Source organism: Rhinolophus sinicus, chromosome 16 (assembly GCF_057876585.1).
Source record: "Rhinolophus sinicus isolate RSI-liver-muscle chromosome 16, RSI-T2T, whole genome shotgun sequence".
Classification (NCBI taxonomy): domain Eukaryota; kingdom Metazoa; phylum Chordata; class Mammalia; order Chiroptera; family Rhinolophidae; genus Rhinolophus; species Rhinolophus sinicus.
This window is the reverse complement of record NC_142516.1, coordinates 34,002,823-34,027,150: the sequence shown is the minus strand read 5'-3', so window position 1 is coordinate 34,027,150 and position 24,328 is coordinate 34,002,823. Positions and strand designations below refer to the sequence as shown.

The 24,328-nt window shown below is 43.4% G+C and overlaps 1 protein-coding gene and 1 pseudogene across 4 annotated transcripts in view; one reads left to right on the top strand and one right to left on the bottom strand.

Moving 5' to 3' along the window:
• The window catches only part of DAPK1 (death associated protein kinase 1), a 168,171-nt gene that overhangs the window by 118,096 nt on the left and 25,747 nt on the right, over positions 1-24,328 (top strand). For all 4 annotated transcript variants that reach the window (XM_019734018.3, XM_019734045.3, XM_019734028.3 and 1 more), the window contains exons 10-19: positions 143-232; positions 735-827; positions 2,062-2,181; positions 2,659-2,757; positions 3,612-3,710; positions 5,049-5,147; positions 6,141-6,338; positions 7,738-7,935; positions 12,777-12,875; positions 20,170-20,247. In XM_019734018.3, coding sequence (XP_019589577.3) covers positions 143-232; positions 735-827; positions 2,062-2,181; positions 2,659-2,757; positions 3,612-3,710; positions 5,049-5,147; positions 6,141-6,338; positions 7,738-7,935; positions 12,777-12,875; positions 20,170-20,247 — 1,173 coding nt within the window. The remainder of the gene's footprint in view (positions 1-142; positions 233-734; positions 828-2,061; positions 2,182-2,658; positions 2,758-3,611; positions 3,711-5,048; positions 5,148-6,140; positions 6,339-7,737; positions 7,936-12,776; positions 12,876-20,169; positions 20,248-24,328) is intronic.
• Positions 8,443-8,518, bottom strand: LOC141571451 (U2 spliceosomal RNA; annotated as a pseudogene).

The following is a 24,328-nucleotide window of genomic DNA, read 5'->3' as shown; positions in this document are numbered from 1 at the left end:
ATTATCTCAACTTGTTTGGTTATTCTAGCAAGGTGAATGTGGAAGCAAGCATCCCAAATAGTGAGAGGTTTCAAAAAGTTGTTGTGTAACACATTTCTGTAATTTCAGAGCTCTAAATTTTATTCTTGGACTTTCATTTTAGCCTAAAGATACCCAGCAAGCACTTAGTAGAAAAGCATCAGCAGTAAACATGGAAAAATTCAAGAAGTTCGCAGCCCGGAAAAAATGGAAAGTAAGATGATTTGATACGGAGGGATTAACTAATTCTATTTCCTGTCCATTTCCAACAACTGTATGAGTTTTGATAGTCACATTATCTACCATTACCAGCTTGCCTGGGACCAAGGATGCAGGGGAAGATCCTTGCATACCATGCTTCTCTGAGGGGGGACATACAAGGGATTTGCTGCAGTAAGATCCCATTCCTCAAAGAGTAGAGAACAAAACACTGAGAGATAGGGGTGTAGGGCATCCATTTCTGTAGTTTAATAATGAAATACAGAAGGAGACTCTCTCTCTATCCTGTTGTCTTAATTTATAAGACCTTTAGAATTATTCTTTAAGCAAATAGGATCCAACCTTCTTGTGGGGTTGCCTGCTCCCGAAGAATACATCCTGGCAGCAGAGAATGCCATCTCAGAGATTGTCATTTGCACTAATTTGAATGTTGTTACATAAGCTCTCTCTGTTCCCCTCCCCCTGCCTTTACTTATCCTTTTTTTTTTTTTTAAAAGCAATCCGTTCGCTTGATATCACTGTGCCAAAGATTATCGAGGTCGTTCTTGTCCAGAAGTAACATGAGTGTTGCCAGAAGCGATGATACTCTGGTAAGCAAACCTGTTTACCTTGGTGAGGTTCTTTCTTAGCACTGTGTGTTTAAAATGTCTAGGTTGTTTGAGTTGTTCAACAACCTGAAGTCATGTAAATATCAGGCCTGTTCTTCCTCCTCTCGAGTTAGGGAGTTGGGGTGGCTGATTTGATGTACTCTGTTGTTTCTTCTTCCTTTTTCTCTGTGTTTTTATTGGAACTATACCTGCTCCCACCCCACTGCCTCTAACACTATCACCCTACCAACGCCCGGTTCTCACATACATAGTTTGATAAAAGAGAGGCTGGCCAGTAGAAGAGGAAAGAACTCATTGTAATTTTCATGAACTAAAATGAGCCCTCTATTGTCACTGACCTTGGAGACTCTTGGATTGTAACAGTACAAAAGAGGCAGACAATCTTCCCTCAGACACACACACACACACACACACACACCAGAAAATGCATTGGGGCTTGCCGGTGTAGTTCGTGGTAGACCAGAAGGCTAAGCCCACTTGTTTGTTGATATTGTATTGATTGCCCAAGGCCCTTGAGACCAAGTCCATATTTTTTTTCCCCTTAATCCAAACTGAAACCTAATCACAGATTAACTCTTCAGATATGACTTGGATGCATCTGAATTCAACAAGACTTTCCTCTGACAGTCAGACAACAGGGCTTTGTTAACCCTGGAGGTAAAGAGGACTCCAGGAAAGGCAGAAAGGGTGATTCTGTGGGAACCAGGCTACTCCTGTAACTGAATAGTCAGTGTTTCCTGAGTGGAATCCGGGGACTCCAAGGGCGGGATCACACACGAGCAGATACCAGCTCTTTTATTCCCCTGAAGCTGGGAGTTTCCCTGAGGCTCCAGGTCTAGCCTTGTGGAGTAAAAAGAGATAGGAAATGTTAAAAAGAAAAAAGAAGTGGGAGAGAAGCAAGTTAGAAGAAGGGAGAGGAAAACGAGAAAGACTGGATTTGGGAATTGTGTGAGGGTGGCAGTGGAACCAAAGGAAAACTAAATCTAAGTAAGATGATGAGGCCAATTATGTATTACAAATTTAAATTATCCGGAATAATCACTTGGGAGAAATTATATTTTTTGCAATGAAAAGCTTAAGGTAGGAGAGAGACCCAGGGTTATGTAGGAACTCCAGGTAGAAAGACACCCTCCCAGACCTCAGGTTCTCTCATCATCTCAATAGCCTGCTAATCATAAGGATATGTTGTAAAGGTCTCTTTGCTGTCTTTCTTAAGGATGAGGAAGACTCCTTTGTGATGAAAGCCATCATCCATGCCATCAACGATGACAATGTCCCAGGCCTGCAGCACCTCCTGGGCTCGTTGTCCAACTATGATGTTAACCAACCCAACAAGGTCTGATACTGTTCTATCAGGGATAGTGGAGGGGGGTGGTCATGGTGACTGTGCATCTCCAAGTCAAGGATGGAAAGGCACTGTCTGCTTTTTCATTCTCCCTTCCATTTGCAAATTTTGTACTGTGGGAAAACGCACTTCTGTTTGGAGAGTGAAGTGACTTAGAAATTAAGTCTTTTTGCATTCAGGGCCTTTCTTCATGCAAGGCCATTCGACGTGCACCGATTACACCTCTAACTGTGAAGTTTTAAATCTACTCATCCTGCCAATGAAAGTGTCACCTTTGACTGTAAAATCCAAAGCAGGAAGGGTGCTGTGTTCTGATGGTCTTTCATTCCTGTTATGCAGCAATAGTTATGTGCCTGTTGAGACATAGGAAGGTGTGTGGGACAGCAGTGATAGTTTGCGCTTTTTCTTTCCTGCCAAACCTGAAAAATAATGTTTTGTGTTTTGTTTTGTTCTTCTTGCCTATTCCAGCATGGGACACCTCCGTTACTTATTGCCGCTGGCTGTGGAAATATTCAAATGCTACAATTGCTCATTAAAAGAGGCTCAAGAATCGATGTCCAGGATAAGGTTATAATTATGTTTTATTGCAAATCAATTAATCTTTTAGGTATTGCCAAATGTCTCTAATCATCGAGGTAACAGAAAAATAACGTGTATGCTTTACTTCATGTCTTAGTTTCCTATAAAGGAAGATGAACTGCTTAAATAGCCTGGTCCAGTCTAACATACGTTAGAAAAAAAGAGTCAGACACTGATCTTTCTCTGGGCTCTATGGCTGGACATCAGCCTTTCTTTGTACATTACCCCAGATTTTACTCCTCCCTGATCACATTTACTCAGCAGTGTTATTATACGATGTCACATTTGGAGAAGTTTTCATTGTCTAATTAATCTCAGCAGAAGTGTATTTGCCTGTTTATTTTATTAGGGCTACAGAGTAAAGATGATATGTTTGGAGGTGTACGTCACATTGAAATTGTAGGCACAATTGATTAACAGTTAATAGTCATTAGTGGATCTGTCATCAGCTTCTGTAGACTTTTAACAGAGCTGTAAAAGGACTAGATCTGGCCCTTGACAATATGGGGAATTCTAACCAGAGGTTGACATTCAGGTTTTAAGAAAAGAAAAACAACTTTTGTTTTGAAATAATTCTAGATTTGCCAAAAAAAAAAATCTGTAAAGATACTACACAGAGCTTCCTTATCCCTTTCGCCCAGCTTCTTATCATGTTAATGTCTTACATAACCTTGGTCCCTTTGTCAAAAGTAAAAAATGAAATGGGGGTGTTATTCCTCACGGAAGGTACTCCTTTGGAGTTTGCCATCACATAGGAAGGGAAATGGAATGAGTCTGAGTGACACGTGCATTCAGATCTATCGGCTCTCTGGAAATGTGACTCCATGTTGATTTTTGTACAGGGTGGATCTAATGCCATCTACTGGGCTTCTCGGCATGGCCACGTAGATACCTTAAAATTTCTCCATGAGAACAAATGCCCTTTGGATGTTAAAGACAAGGTAAGGCCCCTTCTCTTCTTAGGGATGGGGAAGTAAAAGGCTGCATTTGAGTATCGACATGCCACATGCATCATGACCCAAAGAATAAGGATTCAGGACCAGAATCTTCCTGTGGAGAATTTAATCTAGAAATTTTGTTTTTTGCTGGTAGTTTGGTCTAATATTAAAATCTGCTTTTAGCGGAAATCTGTCAGGTAATTGCCATAATATGCAAGCAGTGAATTACTTTGCATGAATAACATGAAAACTCAAAGTTCTAATAGAAAGACAACCAGAAAGAGACCCGAGTCCCGGTCCTCTCATTGACTCACCATATGCCTATCTCTTTACCATTCTCTTTGTCTTTGAAGTGGCTGACAATGCTGACCTAACAATAACTGGCACTAGAAGGATTCATGAGACAATGCACATAAAAATAAAGCTTTTTTGCACAAAGATTTTATAAAAATTATTGATTTAACAAGATGCCTTACTTTCACATATACATGTTTCATTCAGTCCACACAACAATCCTGTGAGTTACTTGGCAGGCCTGGAACGTGCATCTAGGATTCCCACCTTCTCGTCCATTATGGGTTCTACTATGCAACCCTTCTCTGCTTCTAACACTTGTAGACTAATTTGTCATGTTCAGTCAGGGCTGCCACATACAGTTGTATGGATTGTGCACTGCACAAATCTAAGAATGACATTCATATCCAAGACACATATTTATCATGGCAGTTTCCTGTCAGGTGGCAATAAAGTATCTTGTTGTGTATTAATCAGTTTATTCTGACAATTTTTTTGGCAGATATAAGTAAAATACCTTCAGGAAGTTGTACCTATTACTAATTCACTGAAAGTTACCGTATGAGCTATTAATAATTAGTGATGTCTTTTTTAAAATCTCTGAGAATATAACAAATAAGTTTCCAGCCATAGACAATGAAATCAGAAACATGTTAATAAATAAAACGATACATTTGACTATCTGCTGTGTAATGAACTTAAAAAAGGAGTTTTGTGTTTTAAAAAAATCACATAGCTTGAAGCATCAGTAGATAAAGAGGTTTGAGAACAGCCATCACAGACAAGGGAAAGCATGCTCACCAAGGGGTTTTTATGACAGACAGGATGAGCTAGGTGTGTGGACTTAACACAAGCTACGTGGGGAACACTCCACCCCTGGGTCCCTGGCCCAGTCACCAAAGGGGCGTCTGGCCCCAGGGGGTGGACACCCCCAGAGGGGAGGACGTGGAACCAGGCACGTGTGTAATGGGCCTCCAGTCCTGTGCGTTCTAGTCCCCACAGCCTGTTCGCAGGGGTGCTCTGAATCTTTGGCGCTTTCTTTTGCAGTCTGGAGAGACAGCCCTTCATGTGGCAGCTCGCTATGGCCACGCTGATGTGGTTCAGTTACTGTGCAACTTCGGCTCCAACCCCAATTTCCAGGACAAGGTGGGTCATGGTAACTGATGTCCTTAACTTCCTTCCGCTCTCTGCGTGGATGTGCAGGCAGACAATGATATGGCCTAGTCCTGGGAGTTTTATCCAAGTTTCTGTTTAGATTCCAGAGGGCAGGGACTCAGACCCTAACATCCATTCATTTAATCCTCTGGACTACCCTATGAGGTGGGTTTCTATTACTATCATCCTCATTTTACAGAGAAAGAAACTAAGGTAGAGAGAGGGTCAGCAACTTGCCCAAGCTCACACAGCTCATAAGTGGTGGAGCGGGGGTTTGGGGTTTGAAACCACACAGTCTGGTTCCAGACTCCATGTCAGTAATCGCTACACTATAATGGCCTCTCATAGACAAACATATGTGTCAATGATGTTGGCCATAAATATATAGGTCTTCCCCCGCCCTCCTGCCCTCCCCCCCCCCCCCCCCCCCGTGGTCCCCCAGCCCTCAGAACCAGCCAGCCCTTTCCCTGACTTATTAAAGCCTGGTTATCTCAGTCACTTCTTTGCCACAGCAATAATACCTTTATGTGACTCATCTTTATGTTACGTGCATGACAAAAATCTTGAGGCACCGAGGTTATTAGAATTCTTGTTCAGAAATGTGCTTTCCTACTGTTAGATGAAGTAAACGAAGGCACTTTTACAAGAAAGATGCTATAAATCCACCCACGCTGGAGCTGTTGTTCAGAACAGCTGAGCTGTTCGTTCGTTCCAGTGGGCTCCCAAAAGTCACTTGTCACTCACTCATATGCTGAGAATGCCACATTCGTCCAACACACCAGTGTTGAGGAAAGAAAACTAATGTAGGAGAAGTGTCAGATCCGTATCCACCATTTTGGATTAAAGTTTCGCTCTAATAGCTACGAGCTCTTTCTCTCTGCTGCCTTAACTTTGCTGCCGACCTCAGAGGGGACTCTCACCGTGCCTGCACTTTCTTTCGTATTATCGCGCTCTCCTCCTCTCTGTGCCTGTCTCCTTGGCCAGGAAGAAGAAACCCCCCTGCACTGCGCTGCCTGGCACGGCTATTACTCTGTGGCCAAAGCCCTTTGTGAAGCCGGCTGCAACGTGAACATTAAGAACCGTGAAGGAGAGACGCCCCTCCTGACAGCCTCCGCCAGGGGTTACCACGACATAGTGGAGTGTGTGGCTGAACACGGAGCCGATCTGAACGCCTCCGACAAGGTGCTTTGTGGGTGAATCCATCACACACGCTGAGAAGTGATCTGGGGGGGTTAGAGGGGCCAAAAGACTTCCTCAATTAGTGTACCTAAAATAACAAACTTGAATGCAGCAAATTGTAATTATCCTTTCTCTTCTCTGTTCCAAAGATTCCATGAACTGTTCTAGGTTCTATTTAATACTTAATATTCATTGTGGCACGTAACAAAATGTATGAAGGGGTCAGATGACTCCGGTCTCTTATTTTTAGCTTTGGAACAAGTGCAGGGATGATCGCTGAGAGCAGGACAACCTTCATTTAGGGTTAAAATCAGCAACACCCTAATGATTTGTCGATAAACAAAGAAATAGGTGGTTTATTTACTTCCATCACCTGCTCTTTTGGAAAAAGGCAATAAACCACTCTTACTTGTCTGACAATCTTAATTCTAGACCAGGTGTTCCCTTTTTAATGAAGCAAATTCAGCATAATCTGTTTTTATTATGAACTTGTACTTAAAATGAGGCTAGATTTAAAATATAGTTAGATTTGGGACACTGTACTTAATTTAGTAATAGCCATTTGTGGAGTATTTGCTTAGTATAGAGAAGTGGTTCTCAACTGGGGCGACCTTTTCCCCATCGGACATTTGGTAATGGCTAGAGACATTTTTTGGCTGTCAAACCAGCGGTTGGCGTTACTACTGGTGGTACCTAGGTAATAGATAAAGACCAGGGGTGCAGCTTAAATCCATTTAGGGCAGACCCAAAATGTTAATATGCTGAGGTTGAGAAATCCTAGAAGAGATAAATTATAGAAATGTTTTCAAACTTTCTACCCTGCTCCTGAAATTCAACACATCTGCTCACCAGGGATTCTACAATAGGTGGAAAGAATTCCCAGGCCGGTCTGCAGCCCACTGCAGAGGTTAAACATGTTATATTTGCTTCTCATATGTATGACAGCCCTCAAGCAAATCACTTCACATCACTTTCTCAGTCCCTCCTGGTATAAAATAAAACAATAGGCTTTCTACTTAGGAAGTTAGTAAAGACTGCTCAGCAAATGTTTTTAAAAGTGTTTTCCAACTACTTGATAAAATAAGCATTAGAGTACCAAAGTTACTTAAGTTCTATACATTCAGAGACAAAAAGAAGTGTCAAGTCTTTCTATCTGGTTGTACTGGCCAAGCTTAGATTAATCAAGCTGATGGTCAGCATGGTCTGGGATTATTCAGAGTGGAATGTATGAAGACGCCCCTTCCCCACTCCCCACGAGTAAATTCATGGTTTTGAATCCTCCTTTAGGCTTTGCAGTAGCGATCACATTGCCAGTTAAACCTGGCCCCATAACAGCTAGAAACGTAAGCCCAGGCCCCCGTGCCTAAGTGAAAGTACTCATGGCCCCTGATGTCTGTTGCAGGATGGACACATCGCTCTTCATCTTGCTGTAAGACGATGTCAGATGGAGGTTATTCAGACTCTCATCAGCCAGGGATGTTTCATCGATTTCCAAGACAGGCACGGCAACACCCCCCTCCACGTGGCCTGCAAAGATGGCAACGTGCCAATTGTGGTGGCCCTCTGTGAAGCCAACTGCAATTTGGATATCTCAAACAAGGTAAAGCTGGAGGGAAAGATCCCTGAGGGTCCAACAGTGTCTGTCCGTCAACCTGTTTCTAGATTTGGGCCAAATTTCTCTTTGCATCTCTTCATTGTTCAAAGTCAGTATCACTCATATGGACCTGCTCTTTCTTTACAGGGCTCTCCACTTTGAGTGATAGTTTACATATGACTTTTGAATAATTTTGTAGAGTAACAGAAAATGATTATAATAATATGTACTTTCTAACTAACCTGGTTTACTACTTATGCGTATTGAGAGAGGGAGAGAGAGAGAGAGAGAGACGGTCAGAGAGACCGTCCTTCTGTAGAAGAATCAGAGAACATGGTACAAAGTGGAGCACCTTTGTGGAATTTTAAGTCTTCAGAAAAACACCTAATGAGTTCTGATTTGACTGAGATTCCTAGGACCAAATTTCTCTTCTTAGCCTTCCCCATTGAGAGTTTTATGGTCAAAAGTTCATTAAACCTTTTTTGTGATAAATAAATTTTGTTAAGACCAAGGGAATGTTATTATTTGGTGAATAAAAAGAGAAGTAAAAATACTACACTTGATCTTAGCCAAAAGGCCGAGAAGCGATAGAAGTAAAACTAAATAATTCTATGCTCCTAGGTAGATTTTCTTAAATCCCATTCTGTTGACTTCTAGAAATTAGCTAACACCTTCCTTTTTCCCTGAATACCATTTAGATTTTCATTTACCAAATAAGATAGAACAGTTGGATATTCATGTGGTTTTGACCCTGTAACTGTCTCAGAGGCAAGCACTATTCTATTATGATTATGTTAAAAACAAAATCCAAGTAGAATTATTTTTTTTTAATTGTGGGAAACATTTGTTTATAAATGGCAGGCATGACGCCAGCAGTATTTTATTATGATTTGTTTGAGATAAAAGACTTAATATCTGAAACAGCTGGCAAATTACACTTCTAAAAAAAAATATTCCTGTTGCATATTATGTGATTACCAATTTCAATTTCCATTAGCATTAATCTTCACATTCTAGAAATATGAAAAGAAAATATCCTAGGTCTTAGCCATTAGCTGCTCATTGCTTTCTTAGTTTATCCCATTCTAATCTTGCCAAGTCAGTTATGTAAGTGGCTTAAGGGGAAAGTCAAATGTAACATTAATAGCATCAAGACCTTGGCTTTCCTTCCAAGAGTCTTTAAATGAATAAAAAACGGCTTCACGGAACATCGTGGCACTCTTTGAATATGGTTGGACGTGGCCATTTTATGCACAATTGACCCACTGTGTGCACAGCATCTGGGATTAGCTGTCTCCTGTGAGGTGGAGAAGCACAGCGTCTCTTGCTGTTTTGCACTGCCACGTTTCCCCGAAAATAAGACCTAGCTGGACAATCAGCTCTAATGTGTCTTTTGGAGCAAAAATGAATATAAGACCTAGTCTTATTTTATTATATAAGACCAGGTATAATATAATATAATGTAATGTAATATAATATAATATGTATAATATATACTGGGTCTTATCTTAAGTTTTGCTCCATAAGATGCATTAGAGTTCATTGTCTGGGTAGGTCTTATTCGGGGAAACAGGATAATCTAAAGAAGGGTCCAGGTGTTTGCCTCATGCCTAAATGCAAAAAGTACACTTGTTACATATGCTTTATAAAATACCCAGCAAGATAATCCTAGACTTTCATGTTTAAAAACAACTGGCTCATTTCATGGGACAGCCTCTACATTTTTGATACTGTAGATGGCTATGGTAGTTCCTATATGCCGACATAAATTTGTGTTTTTACTATATACAGCCTAGCAACGTCACAGTCAGTAGATGATTTGGTCATTGAATTGAACTCAGCTGAAGCAAAACTCATTAGTTCCACAATTTCAGCCTCTTGGAACCAGCAGCAAAGTTCAAACCATTCTTCACACCCCACCTGGAGCAGCAGTGTGCTCCCAATAAGCAGCTCTGCATTCCTGGACCTGCAGACAGACTCCCCAGGTTGCCTTCAGTGCTCAGAGGCTCAGCCCGCAGTGACTTGATGGGTCTCCTACCTTCTTCAGAAGGGCTGGTGTCAGCTTTGTTTCTTTATTCCTTTTTGTTGTTTCTTATTTTATGAAAGATGATGGGGGCTCTAGAGGAGCTTAAAAGATGTGTAGAAAAGTTAAAGGACGGCATTATTTCCCCAGAAAGCACATCTGGCTTTACATGAACTCACCCTAGAAACCAGCTGTCAGGATGAACGTGGCACAGTGACAGCCCACGCCCCACAGTCAGACTGTCACTCCTCTCCCATGGTGTGTCCTGCTTTTTCCTTACTTAGATGCAATTCCCCCAGAGATAAAAATGGCCATTCAGATTCTACTGCTGTCACTGGTATGTGACAGGAGCTTGTCAACTATCTTTGACACTCATTGCAGTGTAACAGACATTTCTCAGTTTTCATTTTCTCGTATGAAAATCAGGCGAGTGGCTATTGAACTTGGTCATGTTCGGGAACACATGAGAGGAGAAGAAATAGACACCAGAGAGTGCCCAGCCCTTAACCCTTTGTTCCTTTTGTGTTGACTCTTCTCAGCAAAGATAGGAAAGACATGTTATACACAAGAACGCACACACACACACACACACACACACACACACACACTCACATACACACAGACGTACACACATATCCAGGAGCATGAGGGAGAATTTTGTGCCCATCGAGTATTTATCAATGCCCTTCCCTGACAGCCCTGTGCCAAGCACGGTGTGAGGGAGCTTGTGGATATCAGAGTGAATGACTCTTGCCCTCAGGCTGCTTTTCAATTGAACAGCATCTCATGTCGCAATCACTGCTGAGGCAGAGGCACAGGTGCTACGGAAACACATACATTTGCGCATTAAAGACACCAGGGAAAACTTTTCAGAAGCGATCATTTAAAATGATTTGGACTCTGACTGATAAAGAAGAGGGGGAAGCGTATTGCAGACCATATGTATATGTTTGGGGACTGTCCGGATGCCCCAGTAGCTGACATGTGGTGTAGGTACTTAGAGAGGGAGAGAATGGGGGAAAGAGAGAAAATACAACTGGAAAAGGACACGGGGTCCATATGGTGAAACATCTTGAATCTAATGCTAAGGAGTTTGGGTTTTGTTCTGTCAAAAATTGGGGATCTTCAAAAGTATAAACTTCCTAGTCTCTTTTCTTCCTCATACTTCTTTTCATTCTCCTTCTTTCTATAAAACTGTACCTTCTATAACCAAGGTTATCTTCCTTACACATAAATCCAAACATTTCATCCCAATCTTCCAAACTGTCTCTCTCCCTTCTCACTTTAACTGTAGGGTATCTGAAAGCTTAATATCTGCTTCCTAAGTCACTCAAGAAGATAAAAGTAGACAAAATATGTGCACAGCTTGTAGCATTATTTGTCACAGCAAGGAGTGGAACCACATTAAGTGTCTTTCCTCAGCAGCTGGCTAATGAACTATGACATATCCATAACACTGAATATTATTCAGATGTCCAAAAGAATGTAGTCAATTTAGCTTCCGACGTGGAAAAGTATTCACATATCTATTGTTTGGTGAATGAAGCACGTGACAGAATAGACTCTAGAGTATGAATACGTCTTTTCAAATTATTTATCTCCTTTTATGGATTCTTAGATAAAAGCTTGGAAGGAAATGCCCCATAGTGTTAAGTAGGGAAGCTCTGACTAGAGGAACTTCGTAGGGTCAGAGCACTTCTGTTTTCTACCTTTTATCCTATGTTGTTTGGATATTTTAAATGAGCCTGTGTTAACTTCATAACAAAACTTACATTTGCAAATAAAAAGCAGAAGACAGAGAGATACCCACACTTTCTCGGTTCCCAGTGTCTATAGTGTATCAGTAATTTTTTCATGGTTCCCCCAGGGCAAAAGAAATACCTCACAGCTTTGTTGGTTAAGTAGCTCGGTCTAAACAACTTAGTGTTTATATCCTAACAACTTACTAGCCGTTGGAATAAATGATCCACATAAATTGAAAGAAAACTAACATTTTAATTTTATTCTTACATAACCACAGTGATGTACTACTAATGGGGTGTGTGTGCTTGTTGGGTGCCTCACAGGTCCTCAAACCTTGGACTCAGATTGGATGCCACTACCCTTATTTCCCATTCTACATTAATTTTCTCAAGATACTTGCTTCTTACACAGCAACCTCCAAACCCCTGCTGTGCAGACATTATGTCATTGAAAGAAAGACAGTGCAATCTAATGTTGAGACTGAACTACCTGAACTATTGGTTCACCTGGTGTCTAAACCTGCTAGTTCCATTGAAAACTTAAAATATTTACCATGTCCCGTTCCCCCACCCCATCCCCCACCTGTGGGAATTTACCACAGTGCCCTGAGGTGACTTGGCACACAGTTTGGGAACCATAGCCATTAAAAAAACTGGTGGGCCTGGCCTTGAAATTTCACCTCATTAGAGTGTCTTCAATGGCTGTTTTTCCATCCCTTCTTCCCCTGCTGTTTGTATCTAAATTTGAACTGTGGTGCAGCTCTTTCTGGAACTTTGGAGCCCTTGAGCCCTGACTCAACCCTCCTTTCTGCCAGCACAGCAAGAGACTTAATTACTTTTGATAAGCCTCCCACTCTTTTATCCTTTGAAGTTACTCTTCTAACTGAAAAATACTTGAAAATATTTTTGCTTGGCTTGCCTCCCTCAGGAGACAGCAAGTTTCTGGAGAAGGCAGCAACTTTCTTTCTGGTGGCTCCCAGACCCCTCACACAATGCTGGCCCCATGGGGTTGACTCCACAGGTGTTATCCTCAGGCATAATCATGAGGAGAACTCTCCTGGGTCTTTTTTTGTCTCTTCCAGTATGGACGCACACCTCTGCACCTTGCAGCCAACAACGGGATTCTCGACGTGGTCCGCTACCTCTGTTTGGCAGGTGCCAACGTGGAAGCGCTGACCTCGGTGAGTAGCCTGACAGGAGAAAGCAGTGGCAAACATCTTTCGCTTCCAGGGCGTGAGGGGAAAGTTATTGCTTGGCAACTGCTTTCTAAAGCAGACAAGCAGCTATTGAGCTTCAGCTCCTCCGCTGCAGTTCTGTGAACATTTGCCCACACAAACCCAGGCTCATATCTAGTTACTGCTCCATCCTCTTCTCTTCTCACCAGGCCTGCGCTGCCAGGAATGCCTGCTGTTTCCCACTGGCCTTTTCGTTCCCCGTGTTACACAGCAGTGCGTTTGTGTGTTTCAGTAGATGTGTGTGTTCTCCTTTCCTAAATGCTCCCCCTCCGCTGCAGGGCACTGGATACACCCTGGGCTTTCAAAGATGGAGGAGGAAGGGGCCCTGGGTGTGTGAGAAACAGGTGACAAGAGCTGCTCTCTCTTGTTTAAAAAGTCTGGCTTTGCTATTAGGCTTGTGAATTATTTTCAAATGAGATTTATTCCTTCAGTTCCCCTCACTCCCCACTCATTCCAGACCTGGTACCTCCCTGCAGAAGAAACCCTTTGATTCTTATTTCATGAAATACCAAAGAGGAAAACATATCAGCTAATGATGTAAGGTCATTGCTGTTGTTTGCTGCAGTGAAATATTATCATTTGAATTTTTTCTGGCCCAATGGTGAGTTGACTCTCCAGTCTCTCATGTGGGATTTCTGAAACTCACTGGCACTTTGCTGACATTAAGTGTTTTGCTAAGGAGATCCATCAAAGTTTTAAAATATGGCAATCGACCTGGGGAGAATCAGGGGTCCGAGGCTGGAAGGAGGGCCTCATTTCTTGGAGTTATAGAGGGACTGACAAACGTCCACGGGCCAAATCCAGCCTCTGCCTGATTCTGTAAATGGGAATTTATTGGGACACAGCCATGCTCATTGTTTTGGTATTGCCTATGGCTGCTTTCACATTACAAGAGCAGTTGTGACAGAGACCCTATGGCACACAGAGTCCAAAATATCTCCTATGTGCCCTTTACAAAAAGTGTTTGCTGACTTCTGGTCTAGGAGGCAGGCATACTTTGTGGGTTTGTTTCCAGACCACCGCAATAAAGCAAATATGACAATAAAGCAAGTCACACAAACTTTTTGGTTTCCCAGTGCATATGAAAGTTATGTTTGCACTACACTGTAGTCTATGAAGTGTGCAGTAGCATTATGTCTGTAAAAATACTATACATACCTTAGAAGTTCTTTTTTGCTAAAAAATGCTAACCATCATCTGAGCTGTCAGTGAGTCGGAATCTTTTTGCTGGTGGAGGGTCTTGCCTCACTGTTGATGGCTGCTGGCTGATCAGAGTGCTGGTTGCTAAAGATTAGGTGGCTGTAGTTTCTTAAAATAAGACAATGATGAAGTTTGCCACATGGATTGACTTTCTTTCACAAATGATTTCTCTGTAGCATACAATGCTGTTTGATAGCATTGTACCCACAGTAGCACTTCTTTCAGAATTGCAGTCAGTCTTCTCAAACCCTGCCGCTGCTTTATCAACTAAGTTTATGCAGTGTTCTAAATCCTCTGTTGTCATTTCAACAATCTTCACCAGAAATAGATTACTTCTCAAAAAACCACTTTCTTTGCTCATCCACAAGAAGCAACTCCTCATCTGTTCAAGTTTTACCATGAGATCGCAGCAATTCAGTGACACGTCTTCAGGCTCCACTTCTAATTCTAGCTTTCTTGCTATTTCCACCACGTCTGTAGTTACTTCCTCCACTGAATTCTTAAACCCCTGAAAGTCATCCATGAGGGTTGGAATCAACTTCTTCCAAACTCTTGTTGATGTTGATATGTTTACCTCTTCCCATGAGTCAAAAATACTTAGTGGCATCTAGAATGGTGAATCCTTTCCAGAAGGTTTTCAATTTACTTTGCCCTGATCCATCAGAGGAATCACTATCTATGGCAGCTATGGCCTTATGAAATGTATTTCTTAAGTAACAAGACTTGAAAGTTGAAATTAGTCCTTGATCAATAGGTTTCAGAATGGATGTTGTGTTAGCTGGTATGAAAACAACATCAATCTCATTCATTATACATCTCCATCAGAACTCTGGGGTGATGACCAGGTGTGTTGTCAATGAGCAATCATATTTTGAAAGGGATCTTTTTTTCTGAGCAGTAGATCTGAACACTGGGCTTAAAATACTCAGTAAATCACGTCGTAAACAGATAGCTGTTATCCAGGCTTTGTTGTTCCATTTATAGAGCACAGCCAGAGTAGATTTACTATAATTCTTAAGAGCCCTAGGATTTTCAGATGGTAAAGGAGCATTGGCTGCAACTTAAAGTCTCCAGCTACATTAGCCCCTAACAAGAGAGTCAGCCTGTCCATTGAAGCTTTGAAGCCAGGCATTGACTTCTCTCTAGCTAAGTCCTAGATGGCATCTTCTTCCAATAGAGGTCTGTTTAGTCTACGCTGTAAATCTGTTTTTTAATGTAGCCAACTTCATTAATTATCTTAACTAGATCTTCTTGATAACTTGCTGCTTCTATATCAGCACTGGCTACTTCACCTTGCACTTTGATGTTACGGAGATGGCTTCTTTCCTTAAGCCTCATGAACCAACGTCTGCTAGCTTCACACTTCTCTTCTTCAGCTTCCTCACCTCTCAGCCTTCATAGAGTTGAAGAGAGTTAGGGCCTTGCTCTGGATTAGGGTTTGGCTTAAGGGAATATCGTGGCTGGATTGATCCAGACCACTAAAACTTTCTCCATATCAGCAGTAAGTCTCTTTCACTTTTTTATCATTCATGTGTTCACTGAAGTAACCCTTTTATTTTCCTTCTAGAACGTTTCCTTTGGATTCATAGATTGGCTAACTGACACAAGAAGCCTAGTTTTCATGCCTTCCTCGGGCTTAATCTTTTCTAGCTTTTGATTTAAAGTCAAAGACTTGTGACCTTTTCTTTCACTTGAACACTTAGAGGCCAGTTAAGGGTATGAGTTGGCCTAATTTCAATATTGTTGTGTCTTAGGGAATAGAGAAGCCCCAGGAGAAGGGGGGGAACAGCTGGTCGGTGAAGCAGTCAGAACACACACAAGACTTACTAAGTTTGATGTGTTGTATGGGTGCAGTTCAGGGAACCCCAAAAGAATTACAATAGTAACATCAAAGATCATTGATCACAGATCACCGTAACAAATATAATAATAATGAAAAAGGTTTGAAATATTGCAAAAATTACCGAAATGTGACACAGAGACACTAATTGAGCAAATGCTGTTGGAAAACATGGCACCAATAGACTTGCTCCATGAAGGGTTGCCACAAACCTTCAATGTGTAAAAAGTTGCAATACCTGTGAAGTGCAATAAGCGGAGTGCAATAAAACAAGGTATACCTGTATTGCCTCCCTGAATGCATTAATGTTACCTTGATGTCATTCTCTCCCTCAAAGTTCTGGGTCTTTTCTCTGCAGTGTTGAGTCTGAGCTGGGCTTTTCTACAGCCCACTAATAACCAGTGTTCTACATGGGACTGTCACCTTTTCAGGGCACCTCTCACCCAGCACAAACCCTAATACAGCCATGCATAGTCTGCTAGGCCTGATGTGCTGTTACCAAACCCTGCCGCCCAACCATGTCTTGGCACATAGTTCAGTTACTCCACAATAGAGCATTTATATGTATTTTTATGAGGAAAAATATGTGTTTGTCATAGATGTTGCTTCATAAAAAATAAACTGTCAAAGATGGTATCTTCAAAAGATGCCATCAGCTGACTTCTGGCAAACGCAGTGGGTTTAGGGCCATAAAATGCATGGCCTCTGGCCTCTCCTGGGTCTTTGGAGCTGCCCCATGACCCAGCGATGAGCCCGTGGTCATTTCCCTTTGCCCTTCCCACAGCAGCTATTTCCTTGCTTCCCACCTGTGGCCTCCCCCTCAAGCAGCCGCTCAGGTGTATCTCCCTGCTCATTACAGATGCTCCTCTGGTTACCACTGCCCCTCCCTGGTACTTGCAAACTGACATTACAGAGCCTCACTCGTTGTTCACTCGTTCGTTCATTCTACAAATACTGAGCACATACTGTGCAGCAGGCACTAGTAAGACCAGGAAACACAGTGGGCCCAACCCAGGTGAGCTGCTCCCTCAGAGAACTTCTAGTCTGACTGGAGAGAGACCCAAGAGTCACAGCAGGATGGGATCAGTGAGAGTTAAGAACCAGGGTTCTGAGGGAGTTTCCCGGGGGATCAGGGAGCACTCCTCAAAGAGTGTGTGGAGAAGCACTGTATGCCAGAGCCCGAGCTTGGAGGCCTTGAGGAGCTGGAAGGACAGTGAGCTGGAGCAAGCATGAAGAGGCCCAGCCGAGACGGAGTAAGCAGGGCTGGATTGTGCAGACACAGTGGAGACTGAGGTCTGTCTTCTAGAGCAGAGGAAGCATCTCAGGTTTTAAGCAGGGGTGTGGTGTGATCATGGAGACACTGAGCTCCCTGCTGAGGATATCTCCAATGGATTGATACTATACATGCCACATGGGTCAGTCTCAGTGTTCTAGTAGCCACATCTAAAAAGGAAAAGAGGAAATTAATTTCAGTAATATATTTTATTTAGCACAAGATACGCAAAATATTGTTTCGACCTGTAATCAGTGTTTTAAGATTATTGAGCTATTTCACATTCTTTGGTTTGTACTAAGTCTTCGAAATCCGGTGTGTGTTTTACACCCAGAGCACATCTTACCTCGGCCACATTACAAGCACTGAGTAGCCACGTGTGGGAAGGGGCTGCCCCCTTACTGGACAGCACAGTGTCAACCCCTTTTCCTCATGCAAGCTTCTCTCCTTGTTTCCTGAGCAGGCGCCATTCCCATCCTTCCCCACAACCCTTGACCTTGCAGCGCCCTCTAGTGTTACCTTCCCTCCCATTCCGCTCTCAGAAGTCCTCTGAATATCCTGTTCTCTTTTTCTTTTCTCATTCCCCTCCTCCACACTCCGTAGTCTATCCTCAATTCCTTGTGACTCTTAGCAGAGTCCCCAATCACCTGGTAGCTCTCTTCTTCAGAACTTTTTTTATTATAAAATAAAACACAGGTTTTCTTAAAAAGCACATAAGCAAAAGTAAAGCTTGATGAATGATTTAAGATAAACACCTTTGTAACAACACTCAGGTCAAGAAATAGAACTTTTGAGACCCCCCCAGAAGCTCCCAGTAGCCTTTTGCTACATGTCCCTCTCCCAGCCCCCAGTGTAACCCCTACTCTGACTTTTGTAGTAATCACTTCCTTTCCTTTCTTTGTAGTTTTTCTCACCTAAGTGCCAGCAGCAATTTTAAATCCTGTTTTACTAGTTACCGCTCCAGGACTTGACACTTTCTTGACACTCTCTCCTGCCTAGGATGAGAAAATCCTGTTTCCTCTGACTTCTCCTGCCTCTGCTCTCCCTCCTCCAACCCCATGTCCTCTTACAGCTATTCCGTCCCAGAGGGCCGGCTGCCCTCCTGCTCTCCACCCACTGCTCCTCTCCCCAGCAGCGCCTGAACTCAGGGCTACATCCAGGTCTCCAGCCTTGTTTGGCCCCCAGACGTCGCACTTGGATGCAGCCTCCACACACTGCATCCTCTCCCTCTGGGTCTGCTCTTCTCCCCCAGTGTCTGACCTTTGCAGAGGGCTTCAGCATGCGTCCAGGCACCTGGGCCAAGAGTGTGGAAGTTCTTCTTCCCAGCCTTCATACCAGTGGCCACATCCTAGAATCTTCTGGAACTTGCAGGTCTCCATCCTCCTGCCTCCACCTGTTTCCCCCAGGACCAACTCAGCCTCAGAACCATTCCCTTAACTGTAGCCTCGTGGCCATCCTGACCGTTCCATCCCACGGTGACATGTATCATTCTGGGAAAGCCAATATGCGATGCACTCTGATTTCAGATCATCCTGGGACTCCATGTTCTTTAGGATGTGACCTCCCTACCCTGGCCTCTGCCCACTGCCCAGCCTCACCCTTCACCCCTGTTGGAGACTTTTCGGGACTTTAAGGGAGCAGAGAGTGATGGCATGTGACAGTAAGGATGCCTCCTCTGGAGCACCCATCTGAACCTTCAGTCTAAGGCCGTGGTTCTCAACTGGGGCAATTTTGCCCTCAAGGAACACTGGGCAGAGTCCAGAGGCACTGTGGGGTGTCACAAGTGGGGGATGCTGCTGGCATCTAGTAGTAGAGGCCAGGGATGCTGCGAAACACCCTGCAGTGCACAGGACAGCACCCCCACAACAGAATTACGTCATCTGTAATGTCAGGTGTGCCAAGAGTGAAAAACACGGGTCTAATGGGAATCCACGCATGGCTCAGAAAGGGACTTGAGTTGAGAAATTGGAACGTGTACTGTTAAACAAATTCGGGCATTTCTAAGCTTCCATGGGAATGGAACTTTGTTACTGATAAACAGAGAGGCAAAAATGCTTCTTGTTAAAAAAAAATTGCTTTTATTTATTTGGAAATTGCTCCTCATATTTTCTACTTTTAATTTTGTAATGATTTCTAAAACTGCCGCAGAACAGTCCCTAAGCCTCCATGTCCTTTTCGGTGGCATGTGAACAGCCATAATTCCTGCCTTTCCACGAGTGACTGAGGGTTAGTGCGCACAAAGCACTAGAACTGGATAAGACATGGATTATTAAGAGGTACTCAGTAAATGTTAGCCTTTCTCATGCATATTCATGGTCTAGAAGCAGAAATGAGTTCGTTCAATGTGAAACTGCAGCTTTATGAAAATTCTCTAATTAAAAAGCAAACACTGAAGTGCCATGGACCCTTATTTCCTCCTTTTATGTTCACTGAAAATCTTCAGATAAAATTATCTGTAAAACTAAGTCTTTTCTTTGAATGCACAATAATTACCAGTAACTAGCATGATATCAGTGCTGAGGTTTGTCTATGAACGTATCTTAAGATGTTAGCTGGCACTAACTAGAATTTGGCATCTAACGACAATCTGTATTGTCTGCCTAGGCGGAGAGAGATTTAGTTCACAAAGTAGTCTGCCCGCTAACAAGGTTCCAAGTTCGATTAAAGCCGGTGAGCCTGAGACGTCTCACCACTGGACCTCAAAACACCAATGCACGATTTCTTCCTACTTCTTCTCTTCTGTTCCTGGACAATCAAGTGAAATAAGGATTCCACAGAAAGGAAAATAAGCCAGCACACGTTCTTTTTGTCCACCTTCTTTGCTTCTGACTCCTATTCTTGTTTCTGCCTCCAGGGACAGAATTAGTGTATGGAACACACAGCTCTCTGTTGCGAAGGAAAGAAACTAATCATTTTTCTCCCAACAGGATGGAAAGACAGCAGAAGATCTTGCTAGATCGGAACAGCATGAACATGTAGCTGGTCTCCTTGCAAGACTCCGGAAGGTGAGAAATTCAGTTTATTGGTGTGATGTTCTGTTTTTCTGTGAAAATGTGTCTTTTCCCTTGGGCAGCTGTCCCTGCCCTGTGGTTTGCATATCCATTTGCATAAGTGCATCAGCTACCTGTCTACTGTCTTCTTTTTCATTTGGCAGGCACTGTAATTTATAGCATCCCTGGAATGGGGGTGTGCCTGCAGGAAACGAGACTCAGAGCGGTGAGGCAACATGCTACTTACTTACTGTGTTTCCCCGAAAATAAGACCTAACCAGAAAATAAGCCCTAGCATGATTTTTCAGGATGCTCATAATATAAAATAAGCCCTAATACGTCTTTTGGAGCAAAAATTAATATAAGGCCCCGTCTTATTTGGGGGGAAATACAGTAGGGCTTATTTCATATTACGAGCATCCTGAAAAATCACGCTAGGGCTTATTTTCCAGTTAGGTCTTATTTTCGGGGAAACACGGTAGTGCAAAGCCCAAATTCAGACCTGAAATAGAAATGTCTGCTCTTGGTGCTCCTTCAGGGAGATCAGGACTTCTTCAGGGTGATTCCTGGCCAGCCAGGGGCAGTTCTTCCCTGCACTGAGCTCTCTGCTGTGTGGCTGCACCAGTCTCCTTCTGTGGGGTAACCCAGGCCCCATTCCCCTCTACAGACTCTTCCAGACTCCGTGCTCAAGCTGACTCGCGTATCTGCTTACCTGACTCATTCCCTCAAAAGACTCTAGACCTCAGCTTCCTGAGAAGCCAGAAAGGGAGGCGTTGGCCTCCAAGCATTTCTAACCACACTCTAGTATATTTGGGTGGGTGGGACTTCTGTCCTTGCAGGATTCGAGGACCTCCAGCATCTCATAGCTTCTCTCCTCCATTCATTGTGCAAACCAAAAAAGGCCTCCACACATTTCCTGACACCCCCTGGGGTGGTGTCACCTTCTGAAAACCCACTCTTGCTAAACACATTCAGGGGAAGAAATCTGTGTCTGGGACAGTAGAGGAGTTAGGCCTTAAATTGCTATGCCATTCCATTTGGTTTCCAAAAAAGCTCCCTGTGTTTTCACTTCTAATCAGCTGATTTGCCCAGGAATATATATTCAAACAATGTTTGCTAGGGAAGCCATGGGTTTTTCTGTTCTTGAGGTAGAACCATCTTGTTGACCAGTGTGGGGCAGCAGAGGACTGGCCAGAGCAGAGTGAGAGGCCACAGCGCAAGGGGCTTACCCCTGGGGAGATGAAACCTTGCAGCCAGTGCATTTGGGCAGGGTGGGGGTGAGGCTAGCTGAGGCTTGTGGGGGAAGGAAGAACACAGCGCAGGCCTGAGCTGAGTCGGTCTGCTTTGACCCACTTCAACATGAAATGATTGGGGGATAGTGTGGTGTGCTGGAGCAACTGGAACTGCCGGGGATAGCCCACCCTGCACACCTCTTCCCACTGCGTGTTCAGTGCTGTCACAATGGTGGCAGTGTTTATACTACGGGAATAGCAAACATTGCAAATCAGGGCTGTTTTCACCCTAGCAAGCTGGTTGACCAGCACACCATTGCTTTTGGGGTCTTTGGAAGCCCCCACAGTCATACCTTGGGCTTCAGGCACAATCTCCTGTCCATGTAAGAAACGTCCAAACCTGTAGAGAATTTTTATGAGTTTATCTGAGCCAAACTGGTGACAGTTGCCAGGAAACAAAATCTCAACGGATTGAGAAAAGGCTCCCAGGAATGGCAGTTTTACAGCTTGTTTTATGCATTTGAATCAGTCTCTGTAAGGAAGGTACATGAAATCCATTGGTGGTAGGTTAAGGGGGTGGGAGAAAGCAAAGCAGGAAGATTTCTGGGATTGGATAAAAAGTAAATCTGAGAGTTACATACTTCTTTTACATTGGTGGGTACAGAATAGTTAGTAATTAACATTTACAGCACATAGAGATGGTGTCAGGGGGAACATGATAACCATGAGGGATTCTGTGACCTGCTCCTGTGCCTTGGGTTATACCCTGAGGGGTCCGGAAAGACAGGATTATTCTGACATTCCAAGTGTCTGTTACCTTAGATACAGAAGGACAACAGACAGGCTCACTTAAAGCGAAAACTGACCTTTGTCAAAGAAGCTACAGGCCTAGGATGTGACTATCCATGACCCACTTTTAGTTAGGAATTTTGATGTTCAGACCATCCCTTGTGGTTACTTTTGGTCTCTGAGTTTGTAAGGCCTGCCATGCAGGCCTCCCCTGAGCTTGTCGGGTTTAGTATCTGGCCCCTTTACGTCCACACTTCTTACCAAACAGGAGCTGCCTCTTCTCCTTGCCCCTGTGCTCGCCCCCACCACTAAACAAAAGCCTAGTTGAGCCCTCCAACCTGCCCAAGATCTGTGCTATTGCTTAGTCAAATCAATTCTCCTTCTAGAAAAAAAGGAGGGGTGCTTGTTATGATAGGTGAGCGAAGGGGAGACGCACTTAGATTTTGCATCAGCCTCCATTTTACTATCACTGCAAGTCTCATTTTTGTCTGATTTTAAAATACTACAGGGGAGTTGGTTTATTTTCATTTTGTTTGGTTGTCCTTCTAATCAAATTTTTCATAAGCTGTTATTGGAAGTAGTTGCTTTTCCTAAGCCTAAGACTAGACAGTGAGAAAAGTGCCCAGGAATATTTTCGAAGAGGACAAAGTTGGGAGTTTGCCCAGAATTAAAAATTCAGAAGTAAGCTGCATTTGCATAATTAAGAGTTGCTGCTCCATCAGTGCTGGGTCTAATTGCATCCTGCCACATGCAGAAAGCCATGTCACCTCTCCATGCAGTTATCAGGCTTTCCCAGATTGCAGGATGCTCTTCCTGTCAATCAGCAGATGTTTAGTCATCTTTACTGATGAGAGAGTGAAACTAAATTTCCAGGGGGAAAAGTTGTTGGAAGAAAGGAAACTAGAAACTGAGGTTTACCAGAGCTTTAAAGAGCAAAGCAGTGAACAAATAATATTTATTTAAAAGATATTCACACTACCAACCATATGCCAAGAACTGTTCTAGGTATCAGAGAGATCAGTGACTAGAAGAAGCAAGACTCAGGCAATAAACAAATAAGAAAAATGCTAGATAGGGTGAGTTAGGGGGTGGCAAGCAATGGCCTATAAACCAAAGCTGGTCCACCCCCTGTTTTTGTAAATAAAGTTTTATTGGAACACAGCCATACCCTTCATTGACTGTTTTCTATGGCTGGTTTCTGAATTCAAAAGTCCCAACAGAGACCACCTGACCCTTCACAGAAAGGTTCACTGTCCCCTGGTGTAAGTGCAGCAGATTCAAATAGGATGAGATGAAAGTGGGTGGCAGCTACTTTCCACTGGTGGGTCAGGGGATGTCTCTCTGGTGACATTTAAACCAACACCTGAAGGACAAGAAAGAGGAGGCAACCAGAGGGCTGGTGGAAGGCAGAGGGAATGAAAAGTGCAAAAGGCGTGAGGCCGTAGAGTTGGGTGTGTCCCTAGACTCAGACCAGGCTGGCTCCAGAGCTCGAGCACAGTGATCTGGGCACAGGGTGATGGCCAAGGTCATCTGACCAGAGAGGTAGGCCAAGCTTTGCAGACCTTGGTAAGGAGACTGAGATTTGGTCCAGGTGTATTAAGCCGATGGGAGCATGATCTGACTTAGGTTTTAGGAACTTGCCTCTCATTGCTCAGACAGGTGGACCAGATAGAAGATGGTCTTGGTGGCCAGGTGAAATATGAAGGTGCTTGGACTGGGGTTGTCCAGGTTGTTACTTTGTGAGCCTTGGGCAAGAATAAAAATGGAGGCTCACATGCCTGTGTAAATGATTAAAGCTCACAAATGTGTTCTGGTTTAGAATTTTGAGTCCTTCGTGTTCGATGCTGCTTTCCCCCTCTCTTTCCAACCCTGGCAGCCTTGCATGCAAGATGCCCACACCCCTAGACACCCTTCCAACCACACTTGCTGGCCCAGGGGGTGCCATGGGGGACACAAACAGGAAACTATTTCAACTCATGAGCCAGAATTTAGGGAATACAGTAGTCCCAACTCCCCACGCCTCGGGCAGTGTTACTGCAGTGAGGGCTTGACCAGGCCAGGTTGTGTGATCTTGC